Source organism: Castor canadensis, chromosome 2, assembly GCF_047511655.1.
Source record: "Castor canadensis chromosome 2, mCasCan1.hap1v2, whole genome shotgun sequence".
NCBI lineage: Eukaryota > Metazoa > Chordata > Mammalia > Rodentia > Castoridae > Castor > Castor canadensis.
In genome coordinates, this window is record NC_133387.1 from 179,265,236 (window position 1) to 179,288,163 (window position 22,928).

The following is a 22,928-nucleotide window of genomic DNA, read 5'->3' on the forward strand; positions in this document are numbered from 1 at the left end:
AAAAAAGAAGAAGAAGAAGAAAGAAAAAGAGGTTTAGTAATCTGCGCAGGTCAGATTGTGCTAGACAGCTAGTGTGTGTGGCAGTGCAAATCAACCTGGCTCCAAAGGCCATAAAGTTTTACATTCTTTTTTTGATTTTCAAAGGTTTTAAAAAATTTCTTTATTATCATATTATTGTTGTACTATACATTGTGGCATTTACAATGTTCTTACGATGTATCACACTTCAATTCACCCATCCTTCATCCTCCTTTACCCTTCCTTCTCATTCCTAGAAATGTTTTACTTTCTCAAGGACCATATTTGCATATTATACACACATGAACAAATTGGCCTCTATCCTCTCCTTCCCTCCCTCCCTCTCCCTCTTTCTATTTCTTTTCTTTCTTTCTTAAATTAAGGCAGAGTCTTGCTATGTAGCAGGCTGGCTTGGAACTCCTGATCTTCCTGCCTCAGCCTCCTGAGTGCTGGGATTATAGGAGTGCTGGGATGATAGGTGTGCACCACCATGTCTGGCTTGGAGCTTTCTTTAATATGCCTGCCTATTTTTCATATTAATTTAATAATAAGCTTTTCAACTTTCATTAAAAAAAAAACCTCAGTTGAGCTGGGTATTGTGGCATAGTCCTGTAATCCACACACTCAAAAGGCTAAGGTAGAGGACTGAATCTGAGACCAGTCTGAGATACCTGGCAAGACCCTATTTCAAAACACAAAACAAGGCTGCTGCAGTGGCTCAAGTGGTAGAGTGGCTAGTGGCTGACTGACAAGCATGAAGCCCTGAGTTCAAACCCTGTACTGCCAAAAAAACAAAAACAAGCAAAAACCAAAAACAGAAACCACAGTTTACATATTTATTAGATGTTGTATACTTAGACTTATTTTGAAATCTTCCCCAATGCAATCAACTGCATTTAGACACTGTTAGGTTCAGCTAGTCCTAGATGTCTGCAACAAAATGGTGTATTAAAAATTAAAGCTGGGTTCCCTGGCTGTGTAATGGTAATTGATATTTATTTACTCAAGAAAATGTCATTGAATCATTCAGTTTCGTGTGGCATTTGTCATCTCTTTCAAATACATTACAAGGGGAAGATACATATCCACAAATGAAAAATAACAGCCTCCAAATCTGCCTTCTTGCCTCCTACCACAAGTCAGCAGAATAACACTTGGGCTCTGACTCAGGCCGCTGTGTTAGGTCTCTGATAAAGCCTCCATGTTCTTTATTCTAGCCGTGTTCATCAAGCCATCCCCTGGGACCTTGTGAGAGCTGTACACTCTGGGTCCCAGCTCAGAGCTCCTGGATCAGCACCTGAAGGTTAGCTAGGTTAACGTGGTACATACAACAAATCACACACACCATTGTGTCACTGATAGGTCAAACTCATTTCTAGTCTTCTGAGACGAATAAGAGTAGGAAGAAGGAAATACGTGCCAATAAATGGTAAAGAAATCATTGTGGATTGCTATTAGCTATCAACCTTCAGACCTTTGGACCTGGAGAAAGTGGAGGAAAAAGTCAATGGCCCTTTCAAATAGGAATTCAAGAGCCTACAAATAGAGCAAATCTAACAAGGTTAGATTATGTTATGTGGCATAAAAAAATTAGGCTATTGCTAGGCATGGTGGCTCATGCCTATAATCCCAGCTACTTGGGAGATATAGATTAGGAGGATGACTATTCAAGACCGGCCTGGGAAAAAAGTTGGCAATAAATGTAGCATGTTGGATCATGCCTATCAATCCAGTTGTGCAAGAGGCATAAATAGGAGGATGCAGTCCAGGTTAGCCTGCGCAAAAAACAAGAGATCCTATTTGAAAAATAACAAAAGTAAAGAGGTCTGGGGATGTGGCTCAAGTGATAAGAGCACTTGCCTAGCAAGCATGAGGCCCTGAGTTCAAATCCCTGTGCTGCCAAAAAAAAATATTGACTGTGAAGTCACTGCCAACCAATTCATTCTAACATTGTTTGGTAAATTAGCTGATAGCTACTAACAAAATTAGAAATTAAGTAATTGGCAATAGAAGATTTTATAACAAATCTTTCCCCCTTTTTATCGTAAATGTAACTCTTTCTTTTGGCCTATTTGCCTATTCTTTAAGGTCCACTTTTTCTGGGAACACATTAAAAAGTAATGAAAAATATTATCCTAATCTGGAAGAGACTGCTAGTGACAGACATTTTTCACATCTATTGGATTCAGTTATATGTTTAAATAAGCAATGAAGTGAAATTTATTTATGAAATAAAATAGTACATGAACAACACCTCAAATTGGATTAAAAGTTTTAAAAGCTGCTTAAATTTAGCTAAGTATTTGTTTGATAATTCAGCTAAATATGCCACACCCACAAAGGCAAAGGTATCACATACTCCTTCGAGACTGTAAAAGAGATTTCAGAATCTACCAGAATTACAACTGTTCCTCCACCTTATCTATACCACCCCATAGAAAATGTTCCGAGGAGCTGGCTAGCGTGGCCAAGTGATCTAAGGTGCTGCATGAAGAAAATGCTCAGAGGTTAGAACAGGGCAAAGTACGATAAATAATACCACTTGGGTATTACTTGGAATTGGTCTAAGGGAACCCAGCTTTACCGTAATAGGCTCTCCTACATATTTGAAAATTACTCCAAATGAGTAGGTGACTAATTTCCAGCTCTTTTCCAATAAGGGTGGTGGATTGTATGATCTAGCCACACTTTTCTTGTGTCCATGATGTGTTCACTAAGAGGTGGGCTGGTGGGATCCTGTGTGTGCCCATGAAACAGAACAAAGATTACTTGCCACAAAAAGCGTTTTTTTTTTGTTTTGATTTGTTTTTTTTTGCGGTACTGGGGTTTAAACTCAGGGCCTACACCTTGAGCCACTCCACCAGCTATTTTTTTGTGAAGGATTTTTTCGAGACAGGGTCTCTTGAACTATTTGCTCAGGCTGGCTTTGAACCTAGATCCTCCTGATCTTTGCCTCCTGAGTAGCTAGAATTACAGGCGTGAGCCACCAGCGCCAGCTACAATGGATTTTGAATCCACCATTTGGGAGAGAATTTGCTCTCAAAACGATCAGATGGAGCTAGGTGGAGAGATAAGGTCTAATAATATCTACCACACAGGACAAAAAAGAACGGTGTCATGATTATCAATGGAAATTGACACGGCCATTTGAAGAATTCAAAAGAAAAATGCCTCAGGCTGTGCCCTGTCCTCACTTCCCATGACCACACAACATGTACACAGAATCTGAATTCAGAATCACTCCTGTATGTGAGCTGTGGTGATTGATACAGTGGTTTGTGTCATCTCCTATGTGTTGGGGGCATTTAGTAGGGTTGAAACCAGTGCTATGGTAGAAACAAAAGCCATTAGCACAGGGAATCTGTTGGCGACCAGGCATGAACCCTGGACTGGTATTATGATGGAGTTTGCACAGCCTCTCCATGGTATGATTTTTCACAGTGTCTCCTACCATATTTTTCCCAGTACCTGGTGTCGTGACCTTTGTTCTCACATCTCCTTGAAGAATACAACCCGCTGTGTCTGCATACCACCCCCTGACGCAAAACTAGATAAAGTACCAGAACTATTTGGAGACTCCCTGATGCCAGACTAATCAATACCTTAGATCATGTCCTGCATGCCTTGATGATTCCAGAACTGATGTTCTGTAATTAAGCTTCAGTAGCCTTAGGACAATTCGCCCACCAAACCTCATTCCTTTCACCTTGCATCAAGAATTGTTGAAGCTTGATTTTTACCTGAGTCTTTTCCTGGTACTGACCTATTAAAATAGACACTCTGGCTCAGGTAGGCGCTCACGTTTCCTACCAGGAACGTGTAGTCCTCCCGATCCCACTTTTGTTTTACGTCTGTGTTTGTCTTATTTCTCATTCACGCAGCATACCCACGCAGGTTCTTAGTCAGGTTCAGGCAGCATACCCACGCAGGTCATGGGCAAGAATCAAAGGCTTATTCCTATCTTTTATCTATTGGAATAAATAATCTAAAAAATTCCCATGATTCCTTGAATGGGGATGTTTTGGATCTAGCAGTTGAATTAGAGCGATTACAGCACTGTAAACCATTGATGGCTTTTATTTTGGTCTTAAGAACATGGGGAATGATTTTCCTCATTCTCCTAGAAGGGACATCATATAGAGTGTAGTAGAAGCCTTTGTTTTACCTGGGCAAATGGTTATAATGACATAGTCATCCCCAAAGAAGGGACATTCAGCCATTTAGAACAAACATAAATTCGACTTCAGTGTTTCAGAAGAGAGGTTTAAGCAGCTTCCACCTACCTGTTCTGGATGAGTGTCCCCCATTTTTTTACTGTGAAGTTGAAGGTAAGAGTCTGTTTTAGGAGTGGGTAATCCCAAAGTCAGCTTGTTTTTTTCCACAAAGTACTGCTTGGACTTCCTTCTCTGAGGGCCACGTGACCCTGGCAGGAAAACCTCATTATGTGAACTTGAACTCTTTAGGTACTGAGAGAGGTTGCTTGACTTCTCTTCCCGGTCACTGTCACTTAGCTCTGAAAAGGACTCATTGTGATGGGTACCATGTTCATAGTTTGGGCTTAAAAATTCGCTTCCGAGTAAGGAGGTTGCGCTCTGAGGACTCCTTTTTTCTTTGTCTTTTCCCCCTGAGAGCTCCATTGAAGTCTCCTTGGAAGGGTAGAGTGGAACCAAAGGCAGATTTTCAGAAGAGCTGTCTGCAGACCTAGGCAAGGCTTCTACTGCCAACAGCTGCTCCTCTTCTTTCTTAATCTTCCAGTTCGGATCATATCGGAGGTCTGAATATTTGTCATCTTTCAGTTGTTGGCTGCTCAAAGCAGAAAAGAAATGGCAAGTCCTTAATCAAAATAAATCTACTTGTTGTACGCAGTTTATTGGAATCAATCTCAATCTTTCTCCTCCAATTTCCCTTTTACTATCTATATGTTAAAGATGTATTTCAGGCTCGAATTATATCCACACACTACACATAAGGATAAAAAGGTCTTAATTACCCAAGTTCATTGAAATATGTCTTAAAATGGAGGAAAGTTAAAATTTATATGCCAGAAAACAAATATCTACAACATTAAACCAAAAAAATTGGGACTGGTGGAGGGAGTGGCTCAAGGGGGATAGCACCTGCCTAGCAAGCATGAGGCCCTGACTTCAAATTCCAGTACTGCCAAAAACAACTAAAAAACCAAGGAATCACTTGGTTCAAAGAGTTCTGTTATCTGTGCACATCAACAAGGATCTTGGACGTTCCTCCTTGTCTTTCAGCTGGTGAAGATAAAATTACAATTTACACTTTAGCAGGCAGTATGCGCATTTGATTATTTATCTAGGAAGACAAGAGTGGATTGTTGCCTAGACAACATTTGCTTCAGTCTGTTCCTTTTGGGAAGAAAGCCAGGTTTTATCCCAATTGACTACCTACATAGTCATCTACCTAAATAGCATCCTTTTCAGCAATTTTGTTTTTCACTTCATTTTGTCTTTGTAGACTTTATCAAATATGCTACCGAAAGATCCTCCAGGCTTAGAATCATACAGTAGCTCCCTGAAAAGTTTTTATTCTCTTGGCCCTCGGGTTGATGTGTACAGAACTCAGTAGACAGGTCAGCGTGCACGGGAAACTGTAGGGCAGCCCTTTTTGAATGAAAGGTTAAGTATATAGTCCTGTCTGAGGGAAGCAGACTAGTCCATAATTTCTGCAGATGACCCTAAATAAGGCCCTCCCTTTTCCCTATGACAGTCTCAATTTGTAAAGCACCACCTAGCCTTAACCAAAAAAAAAAAAAAAAAAAAAAGGAAAAAATGCTGGGTAATATGGTATATTTAATGGCCTCTTTGATCTTCAAAAGCTAAATGGGAGAGATTTTCCTTCCTTGAGTACAGTGGATGGAATCCTCTAATCAAAAAGAAAATGTAAATCACCCGATGATTTTTATGGTATTTGATATTCCTGTTTACAGAGGACATAATTTTATGCTGAGTAAACAAACTAATGAGTCTCCCCAATGATAATTTACTCTTCTTAATGTGGACCTAGATTTCTTTGATTTGATGTAAAGCAAAGACTGGAGAAAAAGCCCAAACTCTATGCCTTTATTAAGTTGTCATTTTTCAGCTCACATATTAAGATGGAAAACTTTTTGAAACAGGCTGCTCTTCCCTTTCCAACAAGGGAAGATATGTGATATTCTCCAGCAAAATGCCTGAATGAGAATGGTCCATTTGTCAAGAAATGGGAGGTCAAAATGGTGCCACCATGCCTTGAGTACCAGGGAGGTTTCTCCTGGGTGTTATCCATCCTATGAATCTGCAATATTTCTCAACCTGGGCTTTCACCTGGCTCTTAAGAGTCAAGGGACACGTGGCATGGTCCAGCAGGGTATAATCTGCACTTAGACTGGACACATCTGGGCTCAAGTTCTAGGTCTGCCACCACCTATTTGTCAGTTGGCAAGTCATGCCATCTCTGAGCCAGTTTTTCTCATCTGCAAATACGGAGCCCCAAGCAGGAAGGACTCGGTTACCTTCCTTCCTTAACCTCTGCCCTGGTCATCTTACACTGCATGACACTACCGGCACAAGTGTTGATAAATGCTTCTCAAATAAACAACTGCATCTGAATACTCCAACCAACACAAATACAGCGTGAGATAACTTATTTTTAAAAACCAATAGCAGTCAATGAGAATCTAAACATGCAGAAGCTTTTTGCATTGGACCAAATTAGTGAATGATTTTAGAGCTTATCTTGTCTGATAAGGCTCAACTGGGATTCTTTAATTGGGAAAGAAAGTTCAATTATTACCTTCAAATAAATTAAAAATTAATAACAAATGTGCAGTTTTCCCATAGCCATACTGTACTGACAAGAAAATCCAAATTTAACTCTATTTTTTACTCATTACCTCACTCATTGATTCAACAAGTATTTATTTACTGAGCGCTTACTAAGCTAGGAGGACATACAGTGGTGAGTGACGCAGCATTGGACTTATAGACTAATGGGGACACAGAAACAAGTAATTTGCAGTTTGGAGTGATGCCTGCTTCGATGAGGAACACAGTGCCTTTACTAAGGGGGAGCATCCACTCACTTCTTGAGAGGTTGGGGAAAGCTTTCTAGAGGAAGTGATGTTTTCACTGAGACCTAGGGCTAAGGAGGTAAATGCCAGGTTGAGGGAATAGCATGTGAAAAAGAGTGGCAGGAGCGGGGGTGGCACGTGATGTTTCCTAAGAACCAATTCTATGTGGGTAAAATGGAGTATGAGAGTCCTCGAGGAAAGGCTGAAGGTTGGCGCTCAGGTTAAACAGAGTTCAGATCTAGAAGGACATTGTAAACTCTGTGGAAGAGTTTGGGCTTAACTAAATTCAAATGAGTGCTTAATTATAGAGGAAAGATGGCAGCCAATGCTTTGGGGCAGCCAAAGTGATGAGTTCCTGGAAAGGCTTATCTTCACAGGCTATGCATTCTTTTGGGGAAAGGTTAGAACAGATAACCCTTTAGTTTGCAACATGTGGGAAGATTCCCACCTTCCCAAGTGATGACACTGGGCATCTGCCACTAAGTTACGGGTGGGATGTGGAAAGATGGAGTATCCAAGGGATGTGTACAGTGAATCTTCAGTGTTTTAGTTAGAACAACTCTGAGGGAAGCCCAGTACTATTGTTATCCCCCATTTAATTAAGAGGAAACTGAGGCAGTCTTGAGACCTTATGTAAGTTGCAGAGCTAACAGGCTGTGCAGTCAGGATACTGACCCTGGCAATCTGCTCTGGGACCTCTCTCCTCTCTGGAAAGTCACATTGTATCATACAGCTATTCCCTCAGGGGGTCATAAAGCAAGCTTGTTGCACACCTATTTTAGGTGAGCTAGTGAATGGCTAGGCCAGCCAGTAGACACATAAGTATTGGGCATGTCTCTGTGTATAGGTAGAATTCTAGGCACAGAAGACACAGCAGTGAGCAAAATGGCAACAGGCTGATGGATTTTACCCTCCAATGAGGGTAAATTGTGCACACACTGAATTAGGTGCATAAAGAAATGCAGGATGGTATAGATATTCAAGAGAGGAGGACAATGAGTGGGGTTTGGTGATAGAGCACTCGCCTAGCATGTGTAAAGCTCTGAATTCAATCCCCAGCACTACAAAAAATATAGAAGGATATAACCTTGCTTATCACTAAAAATATGTTAATCTCCTTTTCCAGATTCAATTGCTAGATGCTATCTCAAAGTCCATTCCAACCTCATTATTCTTTGATGCTATGATAATTCACAAAAGAATCAATTAGTGAGTAATGCCCACTAATTTTTAATAGATAGTTGCTGTCCAAATGTCCCCCAATGTTTGAATCTGAAATGTCCCCTAAAGGCCCATGTGTTGAAGGCTTGGTTGCCAACCTGTGGCACTATTGGGAGGTGGTCCAACCTTTAGGGGGTGGGACCTAGTGGAAGGAATTTAGATTACAGGGGCATGTCCTAGAGGGGATATTGAGACCCCCCAGCATTTTCCTCTCTCTCTTGGCTTCCTGGCTACCATGAGGTGAACAGGCCTCCTCCACCACATGCTCCTGTCATGATGTAATATGCTGCCAAAGGCTAAATGCAACAGGATCAAGTGAGCCTGGCTCTAAAACCGGGAGCCAAAATAAATCTTTCCTCCTTATAAGCTGTTGATCTCAGACATTTTTGTCACAGTAACGGAAAGCTGAGGAACACCACAGTCTCCAATGGTTGAAGAAATAGATCCCTTGATTTTTTCATCTCTGCAATTATACTAAGAAAACTGGTGTACTCCAACTGATCATCATATTTAACTAACATCAGCTGATAGCAGCATGTCTGTAGTCAGGGCTATAGACCTTCTTCAGGCATATGTAATGTTTGTGGGGCTTTGTCTCTCTGAATAATGACATGGAGTTCATTTCCTGGTTCTGAGAAATGGTACAGCAGAGTGTCTGAGGACTAGAGTGCTAGAATCCAGCTGCCTGCCCTCAGTTCCTGGTACCATCAGTTTCTATGTGAACATAGATAAGTGATCTAGCTTCTGTGCCTGACACAGAGTAAGGATTCCATAAGAGCTACCTGTGAAAAGGTGTGTCAGTGAGCTCTGACACTGGACTTATACTCAGTCACCATTACATAAGGTTGCTGTTGTGTATTGTGCTTCCTGCTGATGGAGCTCAAGGGATCCTTCTCTCCCCAGGGCTGAGATTATTTCAAGAATATGAAGCTGTCTTCATAGTTGATGCTCTAATTGGTACCCTAGTGGCCTGAAAGATTTAACACCCCCTTTCTAAAATATCCAGCTTTTAGTCATGACTTTGGTACTATGGAGAATGTTTGAACTATGAGTTAGGAATGGGCTCGAGAAATGTGTTTCTACACATTGAAATATTTTTAACAACTGCTGAAAGATGATGAGGAAGAATTAAATTATGTTAGACATTCCAAAAAAGCTATAATGTCTAACCCTAACAGACTTCCTTTCTTAAATGATTGTAGAAACAATATCACACATTACAGACGACTGGCAGTTTAGGTGGAAATGAGAAGACAGGATTTTCCAGGAAATAGGATTTTCAGGAACAAGCCAAAGAAGATGAGTTGTTTGGCTGAGGAAAAAATATTTTTGAGCCAATTGTTTGAAGAGAAACCCTAAAAATGTGTACATACAAGGATTCAGAGTCTGTACCATATGAAAGTGTTAATTATGCTGCACTGTGTACAGCTGCAAGACTACCTTAAACCATCCCCTCCACCTTTTCTAGATGAACAGCATACATTGGAACAAATGGGAGGTTATGTCTTGCAAAATCATGGCAACAAATCCAATGGTTGAAATAGAGCCCCATTGTACTGGGCTTGTGTGCTAAGAAGCTCAATTGTGTTTTGTGGTCCAGGTCAACACGCTGGGGCAAAATGAATGTGAAGCATCCTTTCATCAGCAATTAACCACACACAAAGCATGCACCTCTCTTCCTCCTCATGTGATAGAAAGGTTACACAGACAATGCGTCCACAGCTCTTTTGTTGCTGTTCAGACAACAGATGCCGGGTCTCCTCTTCAGAGGCCTGGGTTAGAAATGGATGCAGACAGGAAGGGGGTGGGGGAGGACTCCCGTGCATACGCCGGGATACTTGCTGCCTCTAATGGACTATATTTGAGTACTTGCTGTGATAACTTCAAACAAAATAAAATCAAATCTCCATTTAATGAAGAGCCTCATATTCAGTTTGGTATTCAATCAAAAAATTACTAAAATTAGAGCATGTTTCTAGTACAATTAACATCCTTTGCACTCACAATAAAATATTCAGTAACTGGCCATTTTGCCTGTTGAGGAGGTGAATAAAAGCATTACTATTAATCAGTTAGCTGTTACTTATTTTCCACTTTGTTTTAAGTAGGCAGTTAGATTGAAACTGCACGTTATTATTGATTTAGGTTGAATTTAATCCTTTTAAACAGAACAATTATTCTCAATTTATATGCCATTAAATCTTTTATGCATATGAGGAGCAAATTCAATTTCTGTTTAAGTGTAAAGTTTTTAATGCTTCTTTAAGGAACTATAAAACTGACAATTGTTTCCAAGGATTTCTGAATTCTAGGCTTGTCATCATCTTCTTATCAATGGCTTTTAAGTAAATAAAATGCAATAAATCCAAAGGATTAAAAATTCACTTTTGCAAGTATGAAATAAAACTGTTTCACAAACATACTGAAGTGCTTTATGGAGGTTATTTGCCACACAGAAAATCTCATTTAATGAAAGCATTTATTTTGATTTTAAAAAATTAAACATTTTAATAGAAAAAGAGATGGTTTAATAAACTGAAGGGCAAAGACTGTCTACAGAAATACACTAAAGTGAAGGGTCTGAATTGTTATTTAGTGAATTCTATTCGCAGTAATTATATAATTTGGATAATTCCAACCAAAATCCTTTCTTTTTCTTTGACAACAGATTTGCGACTTATACAATAATCAGATATTTGTCCCTAGTTTTTGTTAGGACCAATTGTGATTCAAGGACAAGCTGTGAATTAAGAAAGATATATTGTCCAAAAATCACATTTTGGTAATAGCAATTTAAAATCCTAGCATCTTACTTCCATTACAGTTATGTTAAATGGCTGAGCATGGTGGTGCCTAGCTGCAATACTAGCTACATGGGAGGCATAGATAGGGGATCAAGGTCTGAGGCTGACCTGGGCAAAAATCTCAAGACCGTCTGAAAAAAATAACTAAAGGCAACAGGGCTGTGGCTTAAATGGTGAAACCCTGAATTCAAACACCAGTACTGCCAAAAACAAAAAGGAAGAAAGAAAAGGTTAAGTTACGTGAAACCAAGGCTTCATCTGCAAGAGGAAAATGCAGTATGACACAGAAGAGGCATAATTGACCAAGGGCAGTTTACTGTGCTAACACATTTTCCATGGAAGGCTTGGGTGTTCCTTTCATTCTCCTGAGCAATGGCTATGACACAGAGACTTCTATTTATAAAATTTCTAGGTGTTTACACTTCCTCTAGATATTCTTAGGTTTTATATGAAGATTAATAGCATTGGAATTTAGCTGTGATGTCATGGGAAAGGCAATGGATTCGTCATGACACCTGTCTTCTAGTCCAGGTTTTCCCACTGACCAGAGGTGAACTTGGGTGAATGTCTTCACTCCTCTGGCTTCAGGGTTCCTCTCTAGTACAGTGGGGAATTAGGCTGATCTCTAAGGACCCCATCAGCTCCAAGAATCCATTACTTCAGTAATTACATTGGGCTTGTCATGCAAAACTCCTCAGTGTCAGTATGTGTTGGGAAATCACTTAGTTTAAATTTGACACATTAAAAATTATACTAATCAAAGATTTCTATATTTTCGAACTTGTCAGGAGTGGAACTAAACGAAGCTGTAAAGGTCAGACATTAAACTATCCCTCAAGTAACTTTGTTACAATCTTCTTGATCCTCTTGGTAAATTCACAGGATTGTAGGTGACAAGTAGTTAAATTACATTTTGTGATTTATACATTTATTGTAACACAAAAAAAATGCATTCCACTTTTGAAGTAAGTAAGAAAGGAGCTAGTGGCTGTCTCTGGGGCAACAAGTCTCAGGAGTCACCATGGTCATCGCATTTCTGGCGGGGACTCCTCTTAATAGATACAACTCACGCCCTCGCACACTCTTTACTCTTCTGCACCTGCTCATCTGTTAGGATGGCACTGTGCCTGCTCCGAGGAGCATGCCTGGGTTTAACTAAGACATCATTTATGAGTAACTGAATGAACATAAAGCAGAAAAAACTAATAACCTATGACAAAAGCCACTTCTGTGACATAACTATTTCTATGTGAGCTAAAATAAAGAACTAAAATGCTAGTAACTATTCCCCAAATACTGTATGGAAACTCCTTAGGATGTGGTACGTAGGGCAATGCATTTGAAGAGATTGGCCAATCAATGACCTTAAATTGAAAATCTACCTAATAGCAGGCAAGAGAAATCAACATGGATGAATGTTGCTAGCAATGAACAGGAATGAAATATGACTCCTGGAAGCTCCCGGAATGTTTTCAGTAAGCCCAGGCCATTAGAACCAGCCTCAAATGTCTTTTTTTATTCTCCAAACAGTGCAATAAAACAATCTATACCACCTCTAAGAGATGGTAATCTAGCTTCGGTGTAAATATTTCCAAAGTGTTGTACAAAACAGCCTGAGAAATTTGGGAAAAAATGAAACTCTTCAGTTTTGGTCTTCACTAAGTCTTACTGTACCATCAGTATTTGTTCACCAGTACTCGTCTCCAAGCCCTGGAAACCAGCACTCAATACTTCACCTGATTCTCAGATTAATTGGAAATAACACTCTTTGAAGCATTTGAGAGAAACTATATACTATAAGGGATAAAATGCAGATTATTATTATTGAGTCTCTTTTTTAGAAAGTACATGGCTGTTTTGTGGACACTGTGGTTCCCAGGTGAACCTGCAGAGAGACATACCTGCAGAGCTCACTGAATGAAACATGACTGTTTCCCAGGGCTACCATGACCCCACTGCTCAAGGTGAGAAACTAGTAATGTCTATTCTGAGGACGCAGCATCCTTTAAACAATTTCGTTACATGACAAAAATTTGATTTTTTTATGTGGATATTTACTCTGGCCTCAGGTTAGCCCATCCTGTGATTGATCTAATTTTAATTTTTGCAAGACAGTAAAGTGAAATTCTTTATCAGATCAATCCATGGTTATTTCAGAACCTTGGGCTTTGGAGTTAGGAGAGAGTTCAACTCAGTGTCTGGCCCCATTGCTTAGTAACTACATGCATTAGACAAGGCTTACAGCTGCAGTTCCATATCTGCAGAATGGGGTTACTAATGTCTGGAGGTGTGGCTCAATAGTACAGTGTATACTTTGTATGTGCGATCTAAGAGACTCTTGTGATGAGAAATGAGAAAGTATCTATAAAGCAAATAGTTTTTTATAAATATTAGTAAATATGTCAATATTTCTGCAAATAAAACCTTATTAAATGCATATACTGGATACTGAATTGCTGCTTTCTGATTTTTTTAAAAAAGCATATACAGCTTCAGAAGGCTGCAGGACCAAAGAGGTGATTTCTGATGCCTTAGGCATCACATCGATCGCTTTCTTCATCAGTGCCGAGTGTCATAAGGCTCATTCTTGAGTGGGGCTTAAGGACTGTCCGTGAAGGTCCTCTCTCCACTCTCGATTCATTCACTGCCATCAATGCAGCTCCAATTTCTATTAAGTAAAAGGTTTTCTATAATCCATATACACTGAACCATGCCTTTGACTTTTGGAGGTTCTAGTAACATCAAAACATAAGAGTAGGGCTAAGTGAATTGTCAGGCAGCTTTTAAAATTATTGCTTGTAAAAGCAAGAAGAAAGAGATTTGCCTTGGTTTAGGGCCAGGCTTTGACTAATGTTTTTTGAACTACAATCCCCAGAATGCCATCTACTGTACAGCCATGAAAGCCTACTTGAATTTCGTGTTGAGAGCTTGAGATCAATTTATTTGTATCACTACTCATAACTACTCAGATCTGAGCAATAATACACCTAGGAAAAGCTCCTAAGACTAATGTGAGGCAGAGAAAGGACCAATACAAAACCACACTTGAATCACATTTTGAGGCACTCATTGTGTGGCCCAATGCTTCACTTCTGTTTTCCTTTATAGGGTGGAACTGGTCCTCCGGTGTCTAGTGAATGAAGCGCCACACTAGCAATTACCAGAGTTATAACCCTGCCCTGTGGTTTATAGTCTATCATTAAACACTTCAAAAGCAGGTCAAACTTAGGAAAATAGCCTTATTTAAGGACCTTGGAATCAGAAGACTAAGAGTCTAACCATAATTTTGATTTTTGTAAGCATTATTCTTTATTTTGAAACATATTAAGTAGAGTTGAAATTGTCCTTTGGTAAAGAACAAGGTTAAAATCAGGTCCCTCAGCACTGTACAAAAGGAGGGAAAAGTCAACAACTGGGTAAATGAGGTCATTTAATGGATTTTTGCCTCAGCTTCTTAATTTTAAAAGTACAGACAAAGATACTTCAGACAAGGCAAGAGGGTTTTCCTTTCTGATGCTGTCATTTCTGTACCTAAAACCCCTACTCTTTACTACCCAGGAGATTACCTCTTAGGTTAGGGCCAAGACAGAAACGAGCTTCAGAGCATGAGTCAGATTATCTGAGCTTTCTGCTCCAGCACTCACTAGCTAATACAACCTCGCGAAATCTCCTTTGCAACCTTCAGGATGGGACCATCACAGAATCAACCTGCCAGAGCTGCTACACTATTACATGAGAAAACACACGTGAAGTATTGGGTCCAGCAGAGATGGGCTCGCGAAAGGCATTCTATAAATGCCAGCTACTATGACTGCCCTTAATCTGTGGCTTTTATTGTTCCTTCAGTCTCCGTCTCTAATCTGTCACCAAGCTCCAGCAACTCTTCATATGTATTTCAGAGAAAACACTGTTTAAAAAACAAACAAACAAGCTGGGTGCTAGTGGCTCATGCTTGTAATCCTAGCTACTTGGGAGGCTGAGATCGGGTGGATCTTGACTTGAGACCAGCTCAGGTAAGTAGTTTGTGAGACCCCCATTTCCAAAATAATCAAAGCAAAAATGGACTGGACTTGTGGCTCAAGCGGTAGAACGAAGCCCTGAGTTCAAACCCTGATCCCACCAAAGCATACAAACAACAACAACAACAATGACAAAAACCTCCAAAACCCAACTGAGGACATCCCAATGTCTCCCCAGGGGTGACTGAATAATCGTATCATGGTACCTGTACATACTGGAACACTACATAGCATGAGGCAGATCCACAGCTACAAATACGGAAAAAGGTGGTATTTTGTTAAATGAAATTAACTGGTTGCCAAAGAGTATGTATAAACTGATCTCCATTGGCTAAAAACATACTCATGCCTGGAAGTGGGGTGGGGGAGGAGGGAGGTGGCCCAAATAATGTACATACATGTAAGTAAATGTAAAAATGTAAAAAAAAATACTTATAAGTCATCAGGGAAAAGTAACTGAAATCTATAAAGGATTTTATAACCTGACAGAGGGGCAAATGTTAAAAAGCCTGAGTAATTGTGAGGACTGAGAGCTCTCAGGCATTTTGAGCGTAGCTGAAGAGGCTCACTGTTCTGCTGACTAGCAATTACACTTCAGAATGTGCACACCATGAAGAAGCTCTGTGCCCAGGAGGCCCAGGAAGATGTACCCAGAACACTGTGGGGCACGAGCACTGGAAACAGCCTAAAGATTCGTCAGCAGGAAACGGATAAACTTATACGGAAGTTGAAAATGCATGAACACATATTTTAATTTAAAAACATAAAAGTTAGTGAATGTGAGGCCCTGGATTCAATCCCCAGGACTGCAAAAAAAAAGAAAGAGAGAGAGAGAGAAAATACATAGCTACATAATGTTGGCTGAACCAAACAGATAGGCACACACTACTAATTATAGATTACCTGTGAGAGAAATGGATAAAGGTTGGTGAGAAGAACATACCCACATAATTGTACTTTGGGTTTGGGTTACTTCTGAGGAGAAAGACAATGGGAGTAAGTATGAGAAAAGGTACAAGGAAACTACAAGTGTAATATTTGATGACCTAAAAAAAATCTGAGCCAGGTGTGGTGAGGCATGCCCAGGACTCAGGAGGTAGAGGCTAGAAGGTCAGAGTTCAAGGCTAGCCTGACCTACATAATAAGACCTTGTCTAAGACAAGCAAAATTCTGAAACAAATATGCCAATAAGTGTTTATCATTCCCTCCACAGTCTCCCTCCCCCCACATCTTGTACTTTTCTGTTAGGCTAAAAATCTTTTCTTTTTTTGAGGCAAGGTCTTACAATGTAGCCCAGGCTGGCCTTGAGCTCAAAATCCTCCTGCCTTAGCCTCCTGTGTGCCGAATTTCTGCTGTATGCCACCATGCCCAGCTCTAGAGCTTTTTTCATAATTAACAAAAGTCACATAAATAACAAAACAGCAAACATCCCCTCCAATCACTATGATGAATTATTTTGTCTCTCTTAGCCTCATTTTCCCCATCTGTGAAATGGAGACGGCAGCACCCTCTCTGCCTGCAGGATTACAGGGAAGAACTGAGTTAAACAAGGAGACTTTTGAAAATTCTTATCGTCCTTATCCTTGTCTTAATCATTACGATCCAGAAGTTCTAATTCGAACTACATCAGATTGCAGAATAACTTCCTTAAACATTGCTTCATCTCACGGCCTTCCCCAAGAACATGTGTTCATTCTCTCCTCCTGGCTGATCCAACCACGTCCAATCAGGGGTGTCTGTCTCGCTGAAGCTACCCGTGAACTTCTCCAACCGCACCTCCTCATTGACAGTACATATCACTTTTATTGTATTTTGAGAGCCCTTAAGAAGCATATGCGTTTCATTTAACTTTATATCCCAGTGCCAGGAAGGAAAGGAAGACAAAAGGAAGGAGAAGACTTAGGACTTGGCAGTCCTCGCTGTGACTGTATGCTAGGACAAGTCTTTGAGTTCTTGGGGCAGGAGGATTATATTCAATGACCTGTAGATTGGTTTTCCAGGACTAGCTGCATATTCTCAAGGCCTCTATAATCAGCTCCCTACTCAGTCAATTTTCCTTTCACTCAAAACAAATTCTCTGCCATCCAGCTGGACACCCCACTGTGCCACAAACATGGCACTCTAATTCTGTTCTAGTATCCAGATCATACTTTGGCTTCAAAACCCTGCCCAAGTTCTAGACCTTTCTGTAAATTTTCTTTAATATCATTCACCCCTAATTTATGCAAAAATCTAATATAATGTAATTTATAAAGAGTCATTTACTTTCAAAACATTACATATATATTAAATGTTAGCCTCATGATAGCTGTAAGGTAACTATTATTATTACCCCACCTTTCTGAGGGGTGGTACCGGAGTTTGAACTCTGGGTCTCATGCTTGCTAAGCAGGCGCTCACCACACAAGCCACTCCATCAGCCCTATTATCCCATTTTTAATGATATGGGAATGGAGGCACGAAGGCATTAAGTGGTCTTGGCCAAGGTCATACAGCTAGTAAGTGGCAGAACCAGTATTTGAACCCATGTGGTTTGCATCATTTTCTTTGCACTTCTCCACTAAGCCAGCAGCTTTTAACTTTGCACGCCATCATATTTAGTACTCCATTAAAATAGTTCCTTACATTTTTCGTAGCTCATAGCATACACTTAAGTCCCATAAACACTGGTTATATTAAATGTGTGTATGATTATAGCATATCTGAAGCGGGTGGAATTCCACCCCCAATTATTTGTGTCTTACTGACTTTCATAGCAATCTTGTGAGACAGGCAGTTTAGATTGTCTTACAGATGGGAACAAGTGAGTGTCAAAGAGTTAAGTAACTTATTTCAAATTCTACATGAAGCAGCAGTGCTTGGACCAAATTAAGACCACGGGACTTCAAGCTATGTACTTTTCTCTACCAGACTTTCTGGGACTTCTGCACTGTGAGGTCCTAACAGTGGAGACATTTGGAATATGGATAGGAAGTAAGGAATATAAGAAATATTCTTATTAATAATTATTACATTTTTTAATTAAAAAAAAAATAAATGAATGCAGCCAAAAAGCAAAGAACCACACCATCTTTAGTTGCTCGGAGACCTGTTTCACACACATTACAAGGGGTTCACTAAGACAGTGCCTCTGTACTGTCTTGGCATTCAGTGTTACCAACTCACACAAGCCTGTTCCTTACCTGTGATTTACACCACTGTCCAGGGCATGAGAGTCTTTCTCTCTGGCCCTCTGAGCTGCTTTTCTACTTGCTTCCTCTTCTGTCTCACTCAGGCTTTCCTGTCCGGGACTGTCTTCCTCTAAGCTGTCAGGCTCCATATCTTTGTCTTGGACTCGGTCTTCAATTCCAGATAGGGACTTAATTTCTTGAGTGAGACTTTCTGAATCTGATTCTAAAGAGTCTTTTGAAATCAGAGTTAAATCTTCTTTCTTAAAAGGTGAGTTTGAAGACTGGATATTTAAGTTGGCGTGTAGAACAGGAGATTGAATGGAGAGCTTGGGAATTAGTCTATTATTACTCATCTTGAAAAATACAAAAATTAGCAGGAAAGACTCTTGTTAAAGGAAGCAGTTGGCTGATATTGAAAGTTGTGGCTTGCAAAAAACATTACCTAAAAAAAATTGTATTTCCGTTACTCTGTGACTACTGAAATGTTAATGTCAATGTTTTTCAAAATTTCAAAGAATTAGAGAACCCTGTTATATTATCTGCAGGTTTTTGAATGCACCCTTCTGTTGGTATGAGCAAGGCCTATTGCTTATTTTTCTCTCTACAGAAACACATCTGATTTAGAGCTCATAAACAGCCTGAGTTATCGGGTGCACTTTTATTGGGGAAATCAAATATCAGGGCTTACTACAGACAAGTTGGGACAAAACCAGATGGTTAATTATGGATAGTACTTTGATGGCCTTATTTCAAATGTCCAGAGAAATTTAGATATACATATATCATGTTCAGCAGGAGTCATCACTAGAGTAAAACATGCTCAAAGTCTACCTTTTGGAAAGTGGAGGAAGGAGTGGGAGAGAGAAGAGCGTGGTTTTCACACCTGGAGTTGCAAACAAGGAACTTGTTTTGTCCTTAGATCTAGTTTGGCCAACTACGGCATTGGAAAAAAACTTTTTGATACCAAGAGACGCTAATAGAAAGGAACACATAATTTGGTGGACATTAAAATGGAGATGAAGCTCTGCTAAGTATTAAAGAACAACAGAATAACAATGATTAAAACTGCTCAACCACAGAGTTGGTGGTCTTGTGACTCCTGCCCCTGAGCGACTCAAAGTCGAGCTTGGATGGAATGTGGTCCTGGGGAAAGCTGGGTGGGAGACTGGCCTGAATCAAAGGTAAGAGTTAGCTAGAGTCCCTTCCAACTGATTTAAGGACGTGACTCCAAGGAAATACTCACTGTCTCAAAGGGCTATTGCAGTGACTCATGAGATGGTTTATGGAAAGGGTGCTCTGAGTTCACATTGGACTGAAAGAGATGATATTTTTGGATTGTGCTTCCTTTCATCTCTAGCTAGCAGTTCTATTTTGGTTTATCTTCTTTCTTATTGCCTTTATGACAATTTCTTCCCCTGTCAGATAACAGAAATCTTTACCATTAGAGATTATTGCAAATTTTGATGCTCTTGACTTGCTCATGTTCTTTTGACAAATCTTAATTTTAATTAAATAATTTCTTATTCCTTTTCCTAAAATAGCTTATGTTGACCTTGTTGCTAAGGTCTCCAAGGAACATTGTCAACTCCTTAGGGGAACACTGTTAACAAACAAAGGTAACATTCATAATACACACAAGGTGGTTTTCTGTTTAACTCAAACTTCTCCCTGTTGGTAGATTAACATATCAAGGCCTAATTTTCCTGGCTGGTGGGTATTATAAGTCTTATTTTAAAAATACATATTGCATTCTGTCCTATTATTTTAAAACTGATAAGTAGATGACTTGCTTTTTAGGGTATTTTTAGGAAAAAGCAAATAATAACACATTTTAGCTAAAAGTTTGCATCAGCACCAGTTTTATGTAAAAATTATGGTTACTGTATTTGAGATCTTGATGAATCAGCTTAAAATAATCGGTTTGGGGCTGGGAGTGGAGCTTAGTGGTAGAGCAAGCATGAGGCCCTGGGTTCAATTCCAAGCACCAGAAAAGGGGGGAAAATCATCATTCAATTTAGAATTGTTCTTTCATAAAATATCTCAGTTCCTCCTTTAAGATTGTTTCTTCTTTAAGATTGTATTTTATTTTTTAATTACCATACATTAATATGTCTTCATTTCATAAATGACAGACTAAGGTTTCTTGGGGCAGGTAATAATACAATAATGACCATAGAAGACAATGATTTTGTTGTTGTTGTTAACATATTAATGAAATTTGGGAAGAGTATGAAAAGAGCAAAACCAAATATCACAAGAGCTGGGTTTTCTGTGGAGGCCCGATCTTATAAAAGCAAAGGCTTGCAGAGGGAAAAGCTGACAGCGTGAATATATTAGAAAAGGGTCGTTTTCAATTTAATGAGTGTGGCTTCCTAGTACCGTGCAGTGAAAAATGGTTTGCGCCACTGTAATTTCTGACCGAGAAACTGACCAATCAACTTCTAAGTAAACCAGAAAGAAAGGTCACATCCCATGGTATCTAGGGACTGAAAAACTTAGCCAGCTCCCCAGGCATCCCTTCAAGACTTGGGATCTAACTCGTCTGGCCTTGGGACAGATGAAACTCCTTCCTTCGGTAGGTGACAAGGATCCCTGCTTGCGCTCACCAAGATGAATGGCAAAGAAAACCTGGCCCTGTTTGGAGCAGGCTGGAAGGTGCCCACTAGGGACCTTCGGTTTTTCTCCCTTTGCCTGTGTCTGAGGGACAAAACCGCCACAGAGGGAGTTTGAAGGTCCACAAAGTACCTTTAAGCGAGTCTGGTGCTCTGGGCGGTCTCGATTGACCAGGCCCAGGGCTGCTCTGGGAACCCCTAGGGATCGCGGCCCCCCGCCCGGCCTCCCTGGTCCTCCCGCCCGGCCTCCCTGGTCCTCCCGCCCGGGTCAAAGGTTTTGTCGCACCGGCTCTGAAGCTCTAGGGTCCCGAACCAAGTTGCTCCAGCGGTGCCTGGTCCTTATCGCGATCCAGCCCGTCCCTTTCCTCCCCTCGGGCAGTCCATCACCTGCCGGGCGCTCCTGGCCGCGACCCCGGCCCCCATCCTCCGCGCCGCAGCCGCCGCCCGGCTCCCGCGCGCTGCCGCCCCGCCCGCCCCGCCCGCCCCGCGCGCCCCGCCCGCCCCGCGCGCTGCCTGGAGACCGCGGCCAACACAGCCGCCACCCGGCCTCGGCCCGCGCCACCGCCGCGGTCACAGCCGCCACCCGGCCCCGGCTGGCGCGGGGAGGATGCGGGGTCTGAGAACCACCGCGACAAGGGCGCAGGGCGCTCCAGGAGGCTGCCGGCCGCCGTCCTGACCTCCAAAACTGGAAGGCCAAGGAAAGAAAGGCGGGCGCCCAGGGAGGCGGGCGATCCAAGTGGCCCACATGTATGGATTGCTGATTGGAAAGGTGCTTGGTTTATTAAGATCCAGAAAGAAGATCGAAACCACACTAGATACCATGCTCACTAGACAGGCATCAAGTTTACCAAGTTAGTGGGTTAAGCCGGAGAGAGGGCAAAGAGCCCCCCCCCCACGGCAGGTGGGAGGGAGAAGGGGCCCAACCACTTCGGAGGTGGTTCAGCATTGTCTGGGATAGGGGAGCCTTAGAGAACAGAAATTTCACTTTGTAGGGATTTAACCAAAAGAAGTGTGTGTTTCTAAGCATCCAAACTGGAAAGAAATAGAATAAAAATAGAAGTGTCCCACACCCTCCAGTACTGGGGTTTGAACTCTGGGCTCTTGCTTGCTAAGTAGGCACTCTGCCATTTCAGCCACACCTCCAGCTCTAGGGTGGCTCATCAAATCGTATTTCCTATGCTAGCACACCACTGAGCAGTCCTATGAAACAACATGGATGTCTGTCTTAAAACCAGAATATTGAACAATAATAAAAAATCCAGAAAAAAAATACAGTGCTGTATGATTTTGTATATAAAAAAGGCAGGCTAAATCAATCAAGGTGTAAGGCTAACCCAGACAAACAGCTCAGGAATAACCAGAGCAGAAATGACTGGAGGTGTGACTGAAGCAGTAGAGTACCTGTCTGCCTAGCAAGCACAAGGCCCTGAGTTCCAACCCCAGTATAAAAAAAAAAAAAGAAGAAGAAGAAGAAGAAGAAGAATTTACTCCCCACAGCAGCTTCCAGAATATGTGACCCCATGGACTCAACTCAAAGGATGCATCAGGAGACTGAAACCATGCCAGTTATTTCAATGGGAATAATTCAACATGAAGATGTATTATGAAAAGGTGAAAAGGAAACACAAGTGTTACTGTGTAGTACCTATGGGAAGCAGCTCCTGCCTTGCTGGCTGGGAGACACAGAGACCAGCCTGGAATTCTTCACACTTAGGAGCTTGGAGCAGGGGCCCTCACAGCTGGGGTCCAGGCATCTGTGGTGGAAGACATCCCAGGCTGGTGGGTGCTGGTGTCTTTGTGAAGGTCTAGTGGAGCTGGTTCTGGGAGTATTAGGACAATTGGAATCAATTGTTGTTATGGAAACAGGCTTCACTTTTGGGATGAAGAAACATCGTCAAGGGGATCCTGGGAGGAATGAGAAGCAAAGCAAGAAGTAATCCAGTTTCCTTCTCCAGCCATGTGGTCTCCTTCTACTGCCTCCTACTGGCAGAGTCCCTAAGGGACTGCTG

General features: G+C 41.1%; 1 protein-coding gene across 3 annotated transcripts in view; it reads right to left on the reverse strand.

Moving 5' to 3' along the window:
* Jhy (junctional cadherin complex regulator) overlaps positions 1-21,368 on the reverse strand; it is a 64,061-nt gene extending 42,693 nt beyond the window's left edge. For all 3 annotated transcript variants that reach the window (XM_074066516.1, XM_074066515.1, XM_020182390.2), the window contains exons 1-3: positions 21,206-21,368; positions 18,320-18,749; positions 4,302-4,821 (exon numbers count right to left, since the gene is read on the reverse strand). In XM_074066516.1, coding sequence (XP_073922617.1) covers positions 4,302-4,821; positions 18,320-18,660 — 861 coding nt within the window. In that variant the 5' untranslated portion in view covers positions 18,661-18,749; positions 21,206-21,368. The remainder of the gene's footprint in view (positions 1-4,301; positions 4,822-18,319; positions 18,750-21,205) is intronic.
* Between the last annotated feature and the right edge of the window lie 1,560 nt (positions 21,369-22,928).